The 20901-nt window shown below is 28.5% G+C and overlaps 1 protein-coding gene across 2 annotated transcripts; it reads left to right on the forward strand.

Annotated features, from left to right (window-relative positions):
* The first annotated feature begins 3210 nt into the window (after positions 1-3210).
* On the forward strand, positions 3211-20667 carry LOC100575445 (putative uncharacterized protein DDB_G0282133). 2 transcript variants are annotated; one of them, XM_016801467.2, is made up of 2 exons: positions 3211-3722; positions 13350-20667. In XM_016801467.2, exon 2 carries the CDS (start codon positions 13377-13379, stop codon positions 20523-20525), a length of 7149 nt encoding a protein of 2382 aa, XP_016656956.1. In that variant the 5' UTR covers positions 3211-3722; positions 13350-13376; the 3' UTR covers positions 20526-20667. The 2 variants fall into 2 exon arrangements, with proteins under 2 accessions (XP_016656956.1, XP_016656960.1); XM_016801471.2 differs by having other exon boundaries at positions 13353-20667.
* Positions 20668-20901: the final 234 nt, after the last annotated feature.

Here is a 20901-nt window from a genome sequence, read left to right on the forward strand (position 1 = left end):
TACGGCCCTGGGAATAGGAGTCAAGTATACGTCGTTACAATTGTCATTGAGTAGATAACTGGACTACTGAAGAATGGCTGTGTTGAATTTGAATTCAATGATAAATCATTACATACGAAAAACTGTTATGAGTGGAGACTGTCTGTCCGACCGGGCGCTCGCACTAAGTCACGAATTGCTTCCCATCTGACTCGAATTCATCGAGTGAATTTTTTAAAAAAAGATTACTTGAATTGCCTCCCGATTTCAAAAATATCATTCACTTGAATGGGCGATTGTAAACTCTCCCGATTTTAATGATATGAAATTTCTCCCGGTGGTAAATAGGTAAACTACAGTAATACCTACCTACTAAATTGAATCATAGAAAAATAAATAAAATAATTTATATATAGTGTAAAAAATGTTAAGAATACAAATTTAAAAATATCAGTAAAAACAGCAGTAATCATTAATAGTAATAACAAATTATAAATAATCAATCCATCAAATTTAAAATAATTTAAGTTTGTTATTTTGTATCTTAGGTTAGTTTCCATATTTCCGAGGTTTAAATTTATTTGCCAACAATTTTAAACATTTTGAAACTTAATTTGTGTTTAATTTATCAATTAACTTATTAAAAACAATTTGATGTTTTTTGGTTGTCACTTGTCCTAGCTTATTGTTTTGGTTCCCATTTTGGAAGATCTAATTAATATTACTGTATCTAGCTGCATTGATTTTAATACATCCAAAAATGTATAATGACGATGGTGAGTTGATGAAAAATGCAATCTTATCAAATCCAAACTTAAATCCATCCCAAATTAAAATTATTGTTTTGCCTTTTATGCTAAAAATTCTAGAACTAAGTAATTGTAAACATATTTCATAAAAGTTGTAACTACAACTCAACCTACCTAGGAGTTAGTAAATAAATTTACTTCAAAACAAAATTTATATTTAAATATTTTAAATTTATATTTTTACTTACGTGATTTAAATAAACATTTTTTACATCAAAATGTATCCTAAAAACAAATTTACAAATTGGCTAGGTATTTTGAATTTTTTCCAAAAAAATGTAATTAACTGTTTACGATTAGTGTTAAAAAAAAATAGTATACTGTACTTGTAACGCCAAGGTATATACGTTATTAAAATAAATTATTAAATTATTAAAACAAACATTTTTCATTTATCGGGTGTTTTGTTACACTTTGTAAAAGTCCCTAAGCACAATTATTAGTGTTATTAATTTGTTCTTGGTTGACTCTTAAGCCTATCGGTTTGGCTATAGTATTGCATATTTAGGTATAGTAAAATATAATAATATACGTAAATATTTCAAGTCCCCATGAATATTTTTGAATTGCAACAAAACTACTAAAATCATTTATCTTTGTTTAAATATCAAACTTTGTAAGCATTTGAAATTCGAATATTTATAATAAAAATTGTGCTCGTATACGTTTTAGTGGTGTTAGTGTCAATACAGGAAGCTTACACAATATTTTGAAAATTATATTTACATTCGGATATAAATCCTATTGTGAATAAATGCACTTTATCCAACCCCCTCACGAATTTCAATTTTTTTACCGGAAACTAATATTTTAGAAGTTATAGCTTTTCAGAGTTTGCGATTTAAGATTTTACGTTTATGTGCTTGCGTGCAACGTTATACTTGACTGCCACGCGCAGCGCCTAAAACAAATTTTAATTTTTTTTTAACGTATTTTAACAAGTTGTATTACAATAGCCAATAGGACATAGCATTTTTTGGTTGAAAAAGATGTTGGTGAAATCAGAATTTGGCGCACGCGAAATTAGTTTCGAAGTTATAGCTAATCGAAGTTTTCAGTTTATATTATTATAATTTATAACCCCAAAAATTATACTCACTACCTATGCTACATTTTTTATCGGCTGGACCGCTGAACTGTTGCAAAAAAAAGTGATGTTTGCGTTGCCAGTCGCTCGCTGCGCTGCGCTCAGACAAAAAAATCGAAAATATTCCTTGATTTGTTATGCAAAACAACTTTGGGTAGGCCTCGGAATTCAACAATGTTGTTAAAAATCAATTATCTTCAGGTAGATGAGCTGCTAACGGTTACCTATATATAAAAAAAAATAAAAAATTGTTATTGACGCTGTGGTGGCAGTCAAGTAGCACGAAAGCACATAAACGTAAAATCGCAAACATTGGAAGGCTATAACTTCTAAGTTCTAAAATAATAGTGTCCGGTAAAAAAATGTACACCATCGTTTTGAGCATAAAAAACGAGTTGTTTGAAAAAAAAAAAAAATGAAAATCGTGAAGGTGTAGGTAAAGTGCATTTTAGCCCTATTGTCGTACGACGCAGAGCAATAATCTATTGCTGTCTTAAAATTCAAATTAAGAATTTGATGACATTTTTTCCCACATTTTCAACTCTGTTGATACTTGATAGTAGATACCACATACTTGTCAACCATAGATCATAGTCTAATCTAATGAGTAAAATTGCTGATAAGTGATTGGTAGAAAGCCTAGATAATAAATGTATATATAAATATATAATTATATATAAAAGCTCTCTAGTGATAGGTAAGTGATAATACTTAATATTAATTGAGTAGTTAAAAAATTATTAAGTATGTTTTGTACTAACAGTTACCTGCGGGAAAAATATGGTCTAGGGGTGATATATCAACTAAATCATACCCTAGATACGTCATTGGCGTGAATATCCAATTGCGACGAAATTTGAATTTCAGACGCTTATAATAAATATTTGTGGTATTACCCTCGACTTTTTTTTTTAATTCCAGAAACAACAATTTATATGGAACTTTGTATACAATTTTTCAACTTTTTTGTATATAGGTTATAGGCTATAGTAATGGGCTATGTCATACTGAAATAGGTACAATCTATAATATGGTATATCATACACATATTATAATACTTAACTACCTACTATTCACAATATTTAAGATAATAATATGATTAATATTTATTTAATTAAAAATTATAAGAATTAATTCTATAATATCTAAAATACTGTATTACAGTATATTACAATAATTATTAATGCACTACGAACTATATAGGTACGGTAAACGGCTCATCATCGTTGTCGTCCAGCAGATAGCGCTGCTACGGAAATGGATTTTCGGTGGGGGTACTCTTTCGTATGATCGTACGTGTTGTTATTGTTTGTTGTTTATTTTTTTATAATTTTTTCGGCACTATCGGTCTGTCTCTCTCTCGTCAATGAACCGTCATGGCCTCAACCGTTTCTTATCATTGGCGGCCTCGCAGTGTAGTGTGTGTGCACGCCCGTGTGTGTGTCTGCGTGTGCGTGTGACAAAATATTTTGTGCGAGCGGAGAGAAAAATAAAAGCGACGGTAATAATAATAGTATTATAATAACGAAAATAATACGGCCACCGCCAAATTGACAGAGACACGTCGCACACCGCCACCGCAGTGGTCGTCTATCGTTTTACATAGACCGTACTAACTACTTACCTATTGGTTTTCGTAGCCCAAATCTTTTTTTCCCCACCCTTCCCGTCTTGTGAGAAATTTGCGCCGAACGAAATATTATGTTGTCTTCGTCGTCGCTTGCCCACCGGTCTACCAGCCCTCATCATCGACTTTAAACCCTCTCGTCGCCGCCTGTTTGAGATTTTTTCCCTCGCCACCAGGACCCGCCACCACCAATCCCGGAATGACCGCATAGCAGTTGAAGGTAAGTTGTGTCATCGTTACTTACCCCATTGCTGAGCCAAAGGCAGATATTCAGTCACTTCCGTTTTGAATATTTAGCTCCCCAAATCCGTTAAAATATCCGCTTATGCTCACTGCCATATGTTGGTTTTGATTACTAAGTCTTGCACCCAAGTCCATTACAATGCCTACCTATGTTCCTAATGTTGGTTCTGCTTGGATAATATAATAGTCTATCATCATATGTAGGTAGGTCGTAGGTAAACTACTAATCCACCTTTCAACAGTTAGTATACTTATCTCATGTAATTCAGTATTGACATTCATTTGAATTATATGTTTCATTTAATTTTTTTTTTTGTATAAGTATTAGGTGCCTTATTCAATAGCATAATTTCTATTGATTTCAATAATATTAATACATTATAATGATTATTAAAATACCTAGTACACAAGTGCACAACCGAGTGCACAACGTTCGTTTCAGTTGTATACACTAGCACTTCAATGCCAAGTTATAATTACTGTCAACAACTGTTATTATTTTATCATTGCATAAACAATATTCAGCTTAGGTAGGTACATCTTGTTTAAATTGTTATGTATATAGAGATTAAATATTTTGGTAAAAATCAGTTAGTGGTTATAAAATGGTTTGTTTTAGGTACATATGTGAAAAGTTGTGTAAAAATCAATTTTGGTACTAGATTCTATACATTTTATTTACCTACTGTTTTACTATGTTGTAAATTAGTAAGTAATTACTTATTACATAAGTAATTAAACATATATTCAATATTGTGATATAGAGGTAGGTAGGTGCCTACTATTTTGTTAAATTATCTTTTTATCATTGACTTTTAATGCATTTTCAACATATTGTTTGACATTTTTCTATTTTAAAAATTGTAACATTTTAATGCACTCCTCATACAGTTAAAATATACATATTTGGTAGGTAATTAAATTATTTATGTAGATAAAAAATCAAAAACTCGAATCTTCATAATATAGAGGTACCTATTGTTACCTTTTGCTTTTGCTTAATTCTACAATTATTCTCAATATAATATATTTTAAATTAATGATTTAACTGTGTTTTATTTTTATATGATTTCATTTATTTATATATTTTATAAGCTACTGTAATTTATGATTAACTAGAATCTAATTCTAGAGATGAATTTAAACATAAAATGTTAAGTAGATAAGTAGATAATAAGATAAGATAAATACCCTGATAAATGTATTATGCTGAATTGTGAATTGAATTAGGTAAATAATATATTACATAGTGTACTCATCTACTTATCTAATTATACCTACAGATTATTTTTTATTTATACGCCTAACTTCATAGTTTACCTATTTATTAAAGATAATTTTGGCCTTGGTCATGGTTCAGTACGTAGACTACCAAATATTAATTTGTATCCAAAAACATAAAAACCAATTAATAATTTAGTATAATAGGTATAATAGTATTTATATAAATTATACATTGTTAGGTATTAAATTATATTAAAATAGATATTAACCTCAAAATATATTTTTTAATGTCCGCTATGCTGTCATTGATGTATTGCTGCAACTGGTAAAACGGTATAGGTAGGTATTTGTTTATTAAGTAACATACCAAATAATAGTATTTTAAAATAAAAGTCAATAAAATAAAAAACAAATTAAATAATAAAAAAAAAACTGTTAATTTTTTCTGACTTCTATTAGAGATTATAATAACATGATACTTTTGGAACACTCCTACTATAGAAACTTGTAGAACTAAACAAATAAATAATAATACATGGTCGTAAAACCAATAGATTTTTTATTACATTTAGAATAAAATACTATATTTGGATACCCATCACTCAGGTATCTATTTTGTTGTGTAATATTTCATATTTGTATAGTCACTAGTAAGTAGGTATAAATAATAATTACTTAAATTACTATTGTTCATTGATTTATTAGGTGGATAACACACATTCTATATATTATTTTGTTGATATGTGAATTCGTGAATATTTACCTCGATACACCAATATTTAGGTTCTAACAAAATAAATATTTTAACATTGATACCTTAATAACCTCGTTAATAACTATTATTACAAACCTATAAAATAATTAAAGTAAAATATTTGTTCGAGTTAAGATTAATTAGCTCGTACATAGCCTTGCAGTTAAAAAATAAATTAAATATTGGTAATATAACGATGGTTGGACAATAAATTGTATAATATTTTTATAACTTCATTATACGTTGCATTTAAATAAAACGATTGCTCGTTAAACATTTTATAGTTTAACCAGAGGTAGAATACAATGATTGACTGCCATCTAAAACAGCTGATGCATATTGCATCGTGGCGTGCCGACGTTTTTACATAATATACCTATATTATTATATTTGTAGTATAGCACGGTAAGGTATAACATTGTTGTGTGACTCGTGTCTTCGAGCCGAGCATGCATGTTTTAATTGATACAAAAAAATGTATTATGTTAATAATCAACCTCGTAATCAACAGTTTAAAACTGCTAGTCCTGGGGGCCAAATGTTCGTCGAGGGCACTAAGAGATATGCACTATTCAGCCCTTCGCGATATCGCGTAATGCTCCTCGCAGATAGACGAAAACTCTTCGTTTTAATATTATTATTTAGATGGCGAATTTAATGTGTACGTTAGCGTGTTTATTCTCGGGCTTATTGGTATTGGAAAATGATTGACTGATTGTTTACAATATTAATTAGTACATAACTAAACTGTATAGACCGAGGTATATAGACGTATTATTTTGTATAGGACATATCACATATTAGGTATTGTATAATGTACAGACAAATACAGGGGCAAAGTATTAAGACAATTGATAATGGTTGTGAAGTTAAATTTAAATAAACCGTTGAAGTGCTTGTTTAAATTTTTGTTCATAGAAAACTAGTGTGATTTGAAAAATGACGATAGATTTGAAGAATTCAACCTAATAAATGTTCGTGAAAATTTCTTGAAGGCTTTTACCTTTTTAAAGTTAGTGACTTGGGGCCGTTATTACAATGTCCAGTAAAGTGTCGGTTAAGTGACCGACTGATAATAAATTTTATTAACGGCAGAATTCGGTCGGTTTAGTGTTGGTTAATATTTTAAATTGTAAGAACGGCCCTTAGTGTTTTCTAAAATATTGCACACGTATATTTCTTCAATAACGTTCGAAAATTGTTTGTAGTTTTTCATTTCGTCCGTTTAATCTTTAAAGTAAGTACCTACCATCTATAAAGTGCGACCAGGTGGAGGGGAAATTTATTATCGTTAAAAACCGTTAAAAATAAAAAGCACTTGTCCGTAAAATAATTAAACAATCTCAGAATAATTATTTCTGAATTTAATGCTAACTTTTTTCGACTAAAATGCAGTTGGTGCCTAATGCTTATCAAAATGTGATTTTTTTATTTGTGTTATAATGTATTGCTCATTTTTACATTATAAGTTATACCAAAAAAAAAAAAAACGGGAAAATAATTAATTTTTTTTAAAAAATCGTGGTATGTACCCTCAAAAAAATGTTCATAAAACAATTTTGTTTTAGATTCTGAGTGGAGCGATGAATGTATTAATTTTACTATGATGTATGTTTTTTTTAAATTTATGTTTGCCATCGCCGTTTGGGGCAGTAGAACATGAAATTGTCACTGAATGCTTATATTAGAATTCCCCTTGGCATTCCCTATAGGCACACCCGAGGGTACACCATAAAACTTTCAAAATATTTTGACTTGCTTTCAGCTGTTAACGGACATTTTAAGTTTCATTTTTTTTAGTTTTTTCTTCTATAAATGTCAATACAATTTTATTCATTAGGTCAAAAAGCTTAAAAAATGTATTATACAGGGCTCCTAATATATTGTTACAATGGCAGTTCAAAAATATTAAAAATACAGTCACAGTTTTTTTTATTAACATTTAAAGTTCGAAATTTAATTATGAAAATGTGCAAATTATTTCGAGTTGGAATTAATAAAAATTTTTCTTTTTAAATCTAAGATTTGAAAATTTAATGCAAGATTCCTCATAAAAATCTCTTATTTAATAAAAAAAAAAATATCTACCGTAAAGTCAAATTAAATTTTAATGAACGTTTGAAGTTGAAATGTTTACAAAATTGAATATTTTCTCGATTTCTCATGAGAATGTATGTAGTGATTTTCTTATTTTGTTGTAACTCAAAAACGAATAACTGTAGATACTTACACCATATATTTATTTTATCATTTCCCATACTAAATATAGCAATCAAAAATTATTTTATAGATAAAAATTTATAAAATGTTTAACTTTTATAGTTTTAAAGGATTCAAAATTTAAACAAGGTTCCACGAAAATAGGTAAATTAATTACTTTATTCACTATAATATCATCAAATATACTTAAAGTAATACCATAGGCTGTCTTCGCTTAGAATCGTTTTTCGTATATATAATGATATCATACCTATCATTGAATTCAAATTTAACACCATCCATTACGCAGTGGATTACCCACTTGTATAACCTACTTTACAGCAGAACGACACCCAGTTGCCTATCTTTTTTTACGTTAAATATGAAGGAAGAATCAAATTTGACCATTGTAAAATTTATTACCTTTCTGTAAATTTTGACCTTTTTTGTAAGACAGTTCGATTTTTGGGCTATACATCATTAGCTTATCAACCGTTTAAAGGTCGCAAATCATTTTCGCATCAATATTATTTAACAATAGAATTGAAAAAAAGGAGCATACCAAAAATGGCAAGTTGTTTTTTACATTTCTAGTGGTTTCTATCATTTTCTACGGGCTTCTGAACGTCAAAAACTAGACTATAAATTAATAAATAACATTTTTTACTACTGAATAAAAAAAATTTTTTTTTTTTAAATCGATAATTTTGTCGTTACCTATTGATTTTTGAGTTTTGTCAAAATGTAAACTCTTTAAATGCTTATTTAACAAAAACTTATTGATATGTATCTTTATTATTTTTAAACTTAAAAATCTTATATCATTCATTATCTAAATATAATATATCCATAAATATGTTGCATCTACATTTATATAATTATGACTACAATTAAATTGAATTAACGCAATTTATTTTTAATTGTATCTATTTATTACATATGATATATGACAATTGACAATCATTGCATTTTCAATCAAAAATTATTTTTTATACATTTCTATTGTTGCAGGTAAATAGACAATATTTTGACAAAGGTAAACAGACGATGCGCAAATGCTATGCGGCCACATATTTATAAAATACAATATTTAATTAGGTATTTTATCATATTTAGCGTAAATACGTTCTAGTTTTTTTTGAAAAAGTCGTTTTTTTTTATTTATTCTGAGGCTAACACGATTTTTGAAAAATTTATATTTTTTGGTTTAATAAACAATGTTAACAATTGCAAAATAGTAAGTACATACTTCTGAAGAAAAATAATTGAAGAAAAAATAAGCATGGATACTACATATTATTATTTTGTTCCCTTCAAGCTTGTTTCTTCCACTGAACTTACTGGAATCTTAAGTCTTAACTAGCTTTTCCATGTCTACTAGTTACTACCCAAAACATGTGAAGCCACCCTTCTTCTACCTGAGAAAAAACATAAATATACTTGTTATACAACCATTGATCATTACAATCCAATGCGTTTCCGTTCGTCAAACTGAATCTGAAAAACAATTATTTATACGTCTCTGACATATTTCGTTGTAAAACTTGTGATTTTTTCAGACCTACTATTTCATATAATAACAAAAATATAGATATACATTTTATTAATCTATTATATTATTATACACTACCAATTTCGCTGCCAAGTTTATGTTTTTGAGCACTAACACATTTTTAATAAGATTTCAAACAAGAAATGTCTTTAACTTCACGATTTATTAATCAGAAATTTGGAAAAAACACGTCATCACTGTTCAATCAATTTATAAAATTAAAAACATAGCTTCCTCTGGAATCGAAAATTCAAATACTTATAAGGACGTATTTTTCTTTATCTACGACTCTTAATTTTTAATACTTGAAATTTGGTCAGGGATTTGATGTATATATTAAAAAAAGAACCTGTACGTTATGCAATAGGTACACGATGGTTCGGAAAAAAATAGGTTATGCAATATCAAACACGTAATACATATAATATTATACTACACAGTATACCTATAGCTGTATAGTACCTAGTATATTTACTATTTACTATATTATTTAGTCGAGATAGAGAAAATAAACAAACTATAGGTCATACATTTTTTTTCGAATCGAGATTTAGTTTTTAATATAGTTTTTACCAAACATTTTTTTCATGTAAACGTAACACAATATAATAGATAACTTTTAATTTGTTAAATAGTATTTATAAATTGGACTAGGAATTAAATAATGTAAAATATTAGTTACTATTTAGTATTATAATTATAATTTATTATTATTAGATCGTTTTTATTTTATTATAATTAATATAAATTACTTCAAACTATTTTACCTAGTTTTTAGTTAATATACACAACAAAGATTTACCTAAGATTTAATTAATAGACAATATAGAATATAATGTAAAATTAACGAGACGTCATTATACTCTATATATAGATATCGTAAACTAAGAAATAAAAAATTATCTTTTGGTGACTTCCAGAAAGCAAGTAAAATATAATCAACCTAATAATACTTACCAAAATATTGTAACTCATTAAATAATGATTGCATTGTAATTTTGTAAACTACAGAACCACATTAGAAACATTTCCATAATTAGTTAATTAATCAATATTATAGGTGCGTATTTTTTTGGGTATTTTAATATGTAAAATGTCTAAATCAACTTCAATTGTCTTCTTGAAAAATCAATAGCTTTTTCTTTTCGTAAAGGCTCTGTTGTTTTACTCTGTTCTAATATAGTTATAACTTATAAGTATGTAATATGTGTACAGTGGGTATAATATGCTATACTAATGAAGCCAACTAACATTCACAAAACACGTATCGTATAATGACGGTATTATTATTACGTTATAGAAAACGAGGTTTATCTTGGTTTCTAAACTGAGTTGTATATTTTATAAATATTTGGCAGTTGTAGTTCCAACGAAAAATTGATCTTATTCGTATAATAATGATAATAGGTGGGTGTAGAATATTATAGTGTGTATCTATAACTGGACGTTATAAAGATAATGCAGCTACTATTATAATATCAACTTATCAATGCGCGACCGCAATTGTATTATGTTGTTACGTAATTTGTACAATAATGCTTCAATTACATTATTGCTTTTTAATACAATAATAATAATATTCATAAAAAATATTGATAATTCATATTGAGGATGACTGATGACTTAATCAAATAATTGCATGTAGGTACCTACATAATTGCACGATAATCATACGTTTTTTATTGGTTTTCTATAACTATTGTTAATACTTGTACCTAGGTAAATTAATTTATGTATATTATAATACATTATAATATATATTATTATATTTGTATGTATGTATAATTAATATAAAAATTATAGGCATCTGCATATTTTTTTTATTATTGATAATGATTTATTGTGAATTGGTTTAGTTTTTGGGGTTTTTGAAATAGCGTTTAGTATGAATGTAATACAGTTTGAACGTATTTAACCCTTAAAGAATTGCAATAAAATTATTAGGTAGGTACTTACATTTTTCAGGCATAATTCAGATCGAAAATTGAATGTGGATATAAGCTTTAATGAACCTACTGAAAGTGTTACTTACGAGGTATTTTTAACCTATAAATAATTGTACCTATACAAAATATATAAAAAAAAAGATACAAGAACATATTTAGTTCGTTGTGATTTGTCAAGGTCTTGCTAATATTCCATTTGCATGCTCTCCAGATAACTTTGGTTTCATATTATTTTTTCCTAATATTCGTTTGAGAAACGATATTAACTGATTTTTCTTATTTATATTAACATAAAAAAATTTTCAAAATATTTCTTTAACGCATTATATTAAAATATATACCGGAATGTAGGTATGCAGGGTGGTTTAAAATATTAAAATAGAATTTGTTGATGCATAAATTCTATGTGGTAAGTATTATGTTATATTATATATTAATATATAGTATAGCCTATATCATTAATATACTTTACCATTAGAAAAATACACGTCCAAAAAAAAAAAAACCAAACGACTGTTATTGAAAAATTGTTGAAAATTTTAAATAATTCACACTGTACAGAACTATATAATATGCAGTTATTATATATTCTACGCAAAACATATTTTATACACATCTGAATTTTAAAATTTTATTCACGCTAGCAATTATATAGCCACAGTTGGCAGTAAACATTTACATTTTTACTGTTTGCTTAACTGTGAGTATAGGCGTATGATCTGGTTTATTTAACAGATGAAAACACATAGGTAACTTATAAAATTACGTATATGTACCTACATATACTAAACTTTTGCCAAACATTTATTAAAATATGAAGTTGGTAAATGATGAGTAGGTATGCTAATTTATAAATAAGTATGTATCGAACATGAGGCATATATATAGTTTGGGGGTATTAGTTTGTTGCTTTTCGAACTATGCAAAATTGCAAACGATCACAAGTCACAACACACTTTAGTCTGCAATAAAAAAATTAATTTTTATTTGGAATCCTTAATTATTTTACATGCATTCAATCATACGCATATATTCGTTTAGTTTGTTATGTTCATTAATCTCAAGTCATTTAAATTCATTAAAATAATATCACAATATATAGGTATGCCTTCATATAATAATATTATGTTTTATTATTCAATTAAAATTTGGATTTGTCATTATATTTGTATTTCTGAAAGGTTTGAAGGGGTTATGTTATTATGTTTATCGATTATTCCATAGAAACGGAAACGTAGATAATATAGATACCTACCTATTGAAAACATTTTCGTCGGAATAACCAATGTCCTTATAGAAAATAAAAGATTATATAGTATAATATATACTTTACACATAAATTACATATTATACATATTACATATTTCACATATAATAATATCTATGGAAAAAACGATACAGAAAATAAAGATAAATGTTTGATTTTGTAGTACATTTCATGTACAGATGTTTAAACGTAATATCATTGATTATACATAGTATTATTATACTATGTATAATCAATGGTAATATGTTATAAACAATTTAAACGTCATAGTTAAACGTACCTACAATGGTATTAAATTAAAATGTAATGAGTAGTATCAATGGTATTAGCCATTAGGATTTCAGTTCCAAGCAGACCTCTCACGGTTATAATAATTTCAAGAGTACCTAACCTAATCTATCTTGTATTTATTTTGACCTTTTTGAATATTATAGTTTAGTTTATTTACAAAAATAATGTTAACATTATTATATACGAATATTAATTATATCGTGTTGCCTTTAAAATGTATTCTATTTCAGTATATAGTTTAGATACTCAGAATTAAATATTGTATATATATATTATATATATATCATAAAGTGTATAGGTATCTACACTAGATACATTTCAATAAGCTAATACAGTTAATTAATAATATGTTTTATTTAAATGTTTTTCAGCAGCTTTTGTAGATCCTCTGAAGAGTTATGTTAAACAGCTTGAGAGATGGTCAAATAAATTATGGAACTACAAATTGTCCATCTGCCCATGTTCCGTCTCATAATGTCGCCTCAATACACCAAAATTCTCTTATTTCGGCGGAACCTTCTACACCAGTCTATCAGTGGAATGCAAACCATCGGCTTGAACATTTGTACGGCTTTCATTCCAGATATTATAATCTTGACTTTCCTACTCCATACTCGCCAGCTACTAATCAATATGTACCTACAAATGTGTACGGACAGAATTTGCCGCAATGCTGTCAACCGTGTTGTCGGCTCAGGTCTCAAAACATACCAAAAGCATCCCCACCACAAGTGTTATATAACCCAAGACCAATGCAACAATTAAATCGATCTTATAAATCAAAAAAGACTTTGAAAACTCCGTGCTCCGAACAGTTCCTACCATACATTCCAAATGATTTACCAGTTAAATACGATACACAAAATTGTTATCAACAAAAATATAGTAGTTCATATTTAAACAATACAAATTATTGTCCTCCAGCTAATAACTTGTGGATTCCACCTGCAGCCAATCCTAATTGGTCTAACGAAAGATTACGACCTACTGGCCGTCATACCGGGCCGGTGTCGCACGATTTTAGTAGGGAAAAAAGTTATCAAAGATTACCAAACTATCAAGGTAACCCTTATTCAAAACCTACAAGTGCTACAAATCATATACCTTATAATTACATTCCACCTTTACCTGATGTACATGACTATCGACCTCCAGTCTATCATAATCCTTCAAAAAACAATACGACTGAGTATGTACCACACGATCACAGTTCGAGATTTCCTATTTTATCTCAAAACATTCAAAATCCGTCTTCATTACAACAGTACTATAATAGTCAACCAGTGCCTTATTCAGATGTACAAATACCTAGTGAATCATTTAAACCCCCTCAAATTATGACAAAAGATACTTCAAAGAGTAATTTAAACGTACGCGAGTTTTTGGCGACTTGGGATGAAGGAGAAGAAGAAATCGGTGAAAAATCTTCTGAAACAGCAGAGCCCATAGTGGTACTCGATTGTATGACACTTGATGGAGATGCATTGACTAAAATTCAAGAAAAACTAAATGTAGTATCCTACGAAAATTTAGAAAAAGTACTTAAAGAAAATCAAAATCCATTAGTTATTACCGCTGAAACAAATGAAATTAATTCTTTAAACAATAAACCCAAACTACCTTCGAAATCTAATTTCGAACCCCTAGATTACACTAAACGGGAAACTGGAATCATTAAACCATTCATTACTGAGAAAAAAATATCGCCTGAGTTAAATTCTCAGTCTGAAAAAAGTTATAGCGTTAATTTTGATGGAATGGTTGCTTGGTACGGTAAAAAAAATACAGATATTTCATCTACAGATCTCATTGAAAGATTAGCTGACAGGATTTTTAATTTGAGTAAATCGCAAGAAAACGAAGGCGTATCGTTTGGAACAGCAGCTTATACAGGGCAAATAACTCAAACAAATCGGTCCATTGAAAGTTGTGACAAAAATACGTCAAAATATATTCAAAGCCCACAAATGTTTGACTTACAACATCACGCCGATAAATGTATTGAACCTCCTACCATGAATAAACTCAATTGTAATAAGGATTCTATTCCCAAAGTACATTCTTTTGTCTTCAATGAAAGTAACAAAGCATCAACTATAAAATCAAAAAATGTGAACTCCTCGTGCATTGTGGAAAATATAACAAAAAAATGTTTAAATGTTACCAATGAAGAAACGTCGCCATGGCATTTAGACCAAGGTGTCCACGAACAGCATTTGAATACATCTTTGTACGACCATAGTGTTATTATGAAACCTCTCGACTTTTCTTCCCTAACCGATGAAACTAAAGGCAACCCTTTCGTGTTTGAAAAGATTACGTCAAGTGACAATAAACCAAATGGCAGCATCAATAACCAGTGTAATAAAGTATTTAACCAAAACAATAGTTATAACTCTATAGTTTCTAACAATCAACATTCAATTCAACAAATAGATGCGAGCAATAGAAATTTTCCAGTTATAGTATCACCACATAGACAAGAATACAACGGATTTCATGAAAGTGTTATACAGAGAACTGGTTGCGATAAAAATAAACACGATAAAGTATCAACACAAACTGATTTTGAAAGCATTAATTGGAATTTATCCAACGATCTCGATAAAATTATGAAAAACACGAACATGATTATGGAACCTTCTTGTTTATATGAAAGAAGTAATTATAATATTTTAGATGGTATGAATTCAGAGAAAAACATTTCTACTCGCTGGAAAGATAATGTACCATGTGTGGACTTGACGGTAAACAGTAAATCTAATTCTCATCATGATTCGTTTTTTGATGGCTGGAGCTTTATTGAAAGCTATGAAAATCATTCTGGTAAAAAAATAATGAATACGCCATCTAATGATAATTCCCACCACCATCTATTTCCGAACCAGATGACTCCTTTGGAAGAATCGACAAAAAATAATAATATTTCAAGTGAAAATCATACTAATGATACATTGGTAGTCAAAGAAATGCCTCCATTTTCAAAATCCAATGATTTATTACCTTCTAATCGACCATCTCGAGATGTTTTTAATTTGAATAACCGAATACCTGATTTCAGTGATGGGTTTGAATTGCCAGTTATAAATGAACCGCAAGAGTATTTGCAATTTAAAAAGGATGACAATGAACACCGGGCTGATGGTTCAATTTTTGAACATCTAAATGAATCTAAGTGTATAACAACATTAAATGAAACATTAAATTATAGGAATGATCAGAATAAACTGGATTTTGTTGGTCTCCCAAGTTTTAAAGAAAAAGAACCTTTAGCGCCTGTTTCAGCACCCTCCAAACTTAATATTGTTAAACCTACTCTACGAGATCCAAGCCAAATATATACAGTCATAAAACAGAAGCTAAAATACGATAATACATGTGTCGACAATGATAGTGTTGTAACAAATACAACTGAAAACAATTTGAAAGAAAATCTTACGAACGCATTCAACGTAACAGACTTAAAATCTAAGTACAATAGTGGTCAATTAAATCAATTTGATGTTTGGTCTGAAAAGTTTGTACTAAAAGGAAACTCAAATAGTTCGTCTTGTGCAGTTGTTCAGTGTGATGTAGAAATTACACAATTTAAGAGTACTCCCGAAAATCGCAATACATTACCGAAGTCAAATAAGGGTGAAAATTATCAGGATAAAACCATGATATTGCCAGGAAATACAAATTGTAATTTAGCCGATAGTAAAATTAATATTATCGAGAATGATAAAATTAGCTCTAACGATTTTCTTAATTGTTTAGAAAGTTCGAAAACAAATGACCAGAAATATCGAGATGCGTTTGATGAATTTGAAACGTCGTTTGGGTTCGATATACATTGTAATAATGAATCTAATAAATCATTCCATGAAGATATTGTTCATAAATGTTTTGAAGAAAGGATTAATGATCAAATTGGAGATCAAGATATAAATGAAGTTGAGTCAATTAACACTTCCGACACTAATACAACATCATCAAACAATACTCAGTTGCCTTTCCAGTGTGATTTTCAATCAAGTTTTTTGATTAAAAACTATTTTGATGAAAACAAAAACAAAACAGCTGTCTTGGACCAACAAGAAACTAGTAGCCATGAAAAATCAGATACAACAATTTTTAAATATCACAAAGAAAATGTACAAGAATTTGAATTGCAAAATAATGAAAATATTCATTCAGTTATAAATTCTGTAAAAGACTCAGACTTCAACATGGATTGCCATGTTAGACAAATCCACAATGCCAATGAAAACAATAATTCAAATTGTATAAATAAAGTCGAATCCTACAAGCCTCAACACGAAAACACAAAAAATATTTGTAAAATATCAAGTATAAAAAATAATAATTTTGATTATTTAAATATAGAAGATCGTAATTTTGGGTTTAATAATAATAAAAAAAGTATTCTTGAATCTGAAATTTCTAAAGAAACTACCGTAGCTAATAATTCTATTGAAACTGACAGCATTAGCCAAATAAATTATAATGATTTGAATACTAACAAACGGTTTCATATTCGAAAAAATTCAAATGTTGATTTTGAATCAAATATTTTTGAATTAAATTCCAAATCTACAAGTAAAGTTATTCCAATTGAAACTAATAAAAAACACGAATCAGATAGAAACAAAGATTGTTTTAAATCAAAATTGAATTCTAACATTGCAGAAGAAGTTGAACATAATATCAATAGAAAAATTATTTTTGAATTAGATAATAATAATAGTGGTATACATAATTTAGAAAAAATGGATGCATTTGATTTTAATACAAGGATTATTCAAAATTTAGGAATAGAATGTTCTTCTACTAATATCGAAAAACCAACAAGCTCAAATGAAATATTTACGAATGAAAGTCAAATGAAAACTAACTGTGGATTGGAAATAAATGACGATAAAAACAAAGGTAAACTAGAAACAAATTACAAAAACGCTCTAGATATTCAAGAAGAGTTACAAATTGAAGAAACATCAGACTTAAATTGTAATAATGATGCACAACGTCATAATTTAATTGAAACTGAAAATATTAACCATGAAAATAATGGGGACTGTGTTTTTGAAATTGGTTGTATTGTTAACAATGTACAAGATAAACTAAACCTTGAAAACCCAAAGACACAAACTAATTTTGATTATCAAAATAAAAACACTGAAAATAATAATCTAAATAATTGTAATACTGAAAGGAATTTTAATCGGAGTGATAACTCAGAAGTTGAGAATATTTTTGAAAATATATATGATAATTTATCGACTTTGAATACTGAAAAAAATGATACTAATATATTGGAAAATTCTTGTCAAAGCGATATTGAATGTGATGTTTCTAAAAGTCAGGAAATTACTGAAGATCTAAATTTAAAAAATAACAACTCCTACGTTATTGATGAAATTTGTAAAGGAACAAATATGGAGGTGCATCGTGATGCATCTGACAATCAATTTAAAGAAACTGGTAGTGTTTTACTACAAGAACTTGTGAATAATTCGACTGATCGTATGACGACTGTTTCAGTTGAACACAATGAATCGATTAATGATGAGAAAAGCAAACCAACGTTTATAGAATATAGTACAGATGATTCGAATATGAATAAAAACTCTGCTACGTCAGTAGAACAACACACTGAAGACATTAAAGAAGGTGATATACAGTCAAATAATAAAAATAATTGGCAACCTATAAAAAAAATGAAGACAAACGCAAGTCAAGGTGATGCTACATTAAATATATTTGAAAACTTAAGATGTGATATATTAAACACTGTAAAAAATACAGACAAAAAAGAGTATACCAAAAATAATTGTTCAGAATCTAGTTCATTCAATTCGTTTGTATTAAATTCACAACAAAATACTAATGAAATTTACGAAGTTGAAGATTCTATCAATTCTGGATCTTGTACATTAAGTCATGTTGAACTGATCCACCATCAAAATTCTGATGAGGTAATCGAGATTAAAGGTTTAAATAGTTATGGACCGAATGTATCAAATTGCGGCGAGTCAATATCACAACATCGTTCGGCGGAAACTGTTCAGGCTGTAGATTTAACTAGTTATAGACCGAACTTATTTCATTACGATGAATCAATATCCATGCATCGTTCAAAAGAAACTGTTGATGCCGTAGATTTAACTTGTTCTGGATTCAGTTCATTAAATCATGACGAACAACGGATGGAAATGTTAGTTGCTAAAAATTCAAATAATCCTCAACTTATTTCAGTAAACCATGACGAATCAACACCCCAACAGAATTCAAATGAAATGTACGAGATTGAAGATTCGATTACTCCTAGACTTTGTTCATTAAGTCACACTGATTTAATAAACAATCAAAATTCAAATGCTGTTGACGAAATCGACGATTCAATTAAATGCGAATCTAAATTATTAAATAATGAATTAACATTCCAAAAATATTCCGATGAAATGGTTGAGATTGACTCAGTTAGTTCATTAAAACATGACGAATTAAATTACCATAAACATTTAATTGAAATTAATGAGGTTGAAGATTCAATTAGTTCTGGACCTAATTCAATAAATCAAGACGAATTAAAATGTCAACAGAATTCAAATTCAATTTACGAGTCTGAAGATTTGACTAGTTCTGAATCTTATTCAATAAATCGTGATGAATCAGAATTTCAACAAAATGCAAATGAAAATTACGAAACTGGAGATTTTACTAGATCTAGACCTAGTACAATAAACCAAGGTGAATTAAAATACCATCAAAATGTAACAGAAATTAAAGAGGTTGAAGATTCAATTAGTTCTGCATCTAGTTCAACAAATCAAGATGAATTAGACTTTCAAGAAAATTCGAATGAAACTGACGTGGCTAATGATTTACATACACCTGGACCTAGTCCAATAAATCAAGACAAATTAGAATTTCAACAGAGTTCAAATGAAATTTACATGGTTAAAGAGTTTACTAGATCTAGACCTAGTTCAATAAACCAAGGTGAATTAATATACCATCAAAATGTAAATGAAATATACGAGGTTGAAGATTCAACTAGATCTAGACCTAGTTTAAAAAATCAAGACGAATTAGAACTTCAACAAAATTCAAATGAAATTTACGAGTCTGAAGATTTGACTAGTTCTGAATCTTGTTCAATAAATCGAGATGAATTAGAATTTCAACAAAATGCAAATGAAAATTACGAAGCTAGAGATTTTACTAGATCTAGACCTAGTACAATAAACCAAGGTGAATTAAAATACCATCAAAATGTAACAGAAATTAAAGAGGTTGAAGATTCAATTAGTTCTGCATCTAGTTCAACAAATCAAGATGAATTAGACTTTCAAGAAAATTCGAATGAAACTGACGTGGCTAATGATTTACATACACCTGGACCTAGTCCAATAAATCAAGACAAATTAGAATTTCAACAGAATTCAAATGAAACTTGCAAGGTTGAAGAGTTTACTAGATCTAGACCTAGTTCAATAAACCAAGGTGAATTATTATACCATCAAAATGTAAATGAAATATATGAAGTTCGAAGATTCAACTAGTTCTGGACCTAGTCCAATAAATCTAGATAAATTAGAATTTCAACAGAATTCAAATGCAATTTATGAGTCTGAAGATTTGATTAGTTCTGGATCTTGTTCAATAAATCGAGATGAATTAGAATTACAACCGAATTCAAATGAAACCGATAAGGCTGAAGATTTGACTACATCTGAACATAGTTCATTAAATCAAGACGAATTAAAATGTCAACAGAATTCAAGTACAATTAATGATTCTGAAGATTTGACTAGATCTAGGCCTAGTTCAGTAAATCACGATGAATTAGAATTTCAACAAAATTTAAATGTAATTTATGAGCTCAAAAATTTGACTAGTGCAATAAATCAAGACGGATTAGAATTTCAACTTAATTCA

The sequence above is a fragment of the Acyrthosiphon pisum genome, chromosome A1 (assembly GCF_005508785.2).
Source record: "Acyrthosiphon pisum isolate AL4f chromosome A1, pea_aphid_22Mar2018_4r6ur, whole genome shotgun sequence".
Taxonomy (NCBI): Eukaryota; Metazoa; Arthropoda; class Insecta; order Hemiptera; family Aphididae; genus Acyrthosiphon; species Acyrthosiphon pisum.

Coding starts and splice junctions, on each gene's coding strand:
- LOC100575445 (XM_016801467.2), top strand. CDS start 13,377: ATGTTAAACAGCTTGAGAGATGGTCAAATAAATTATGGAACTACAAAT.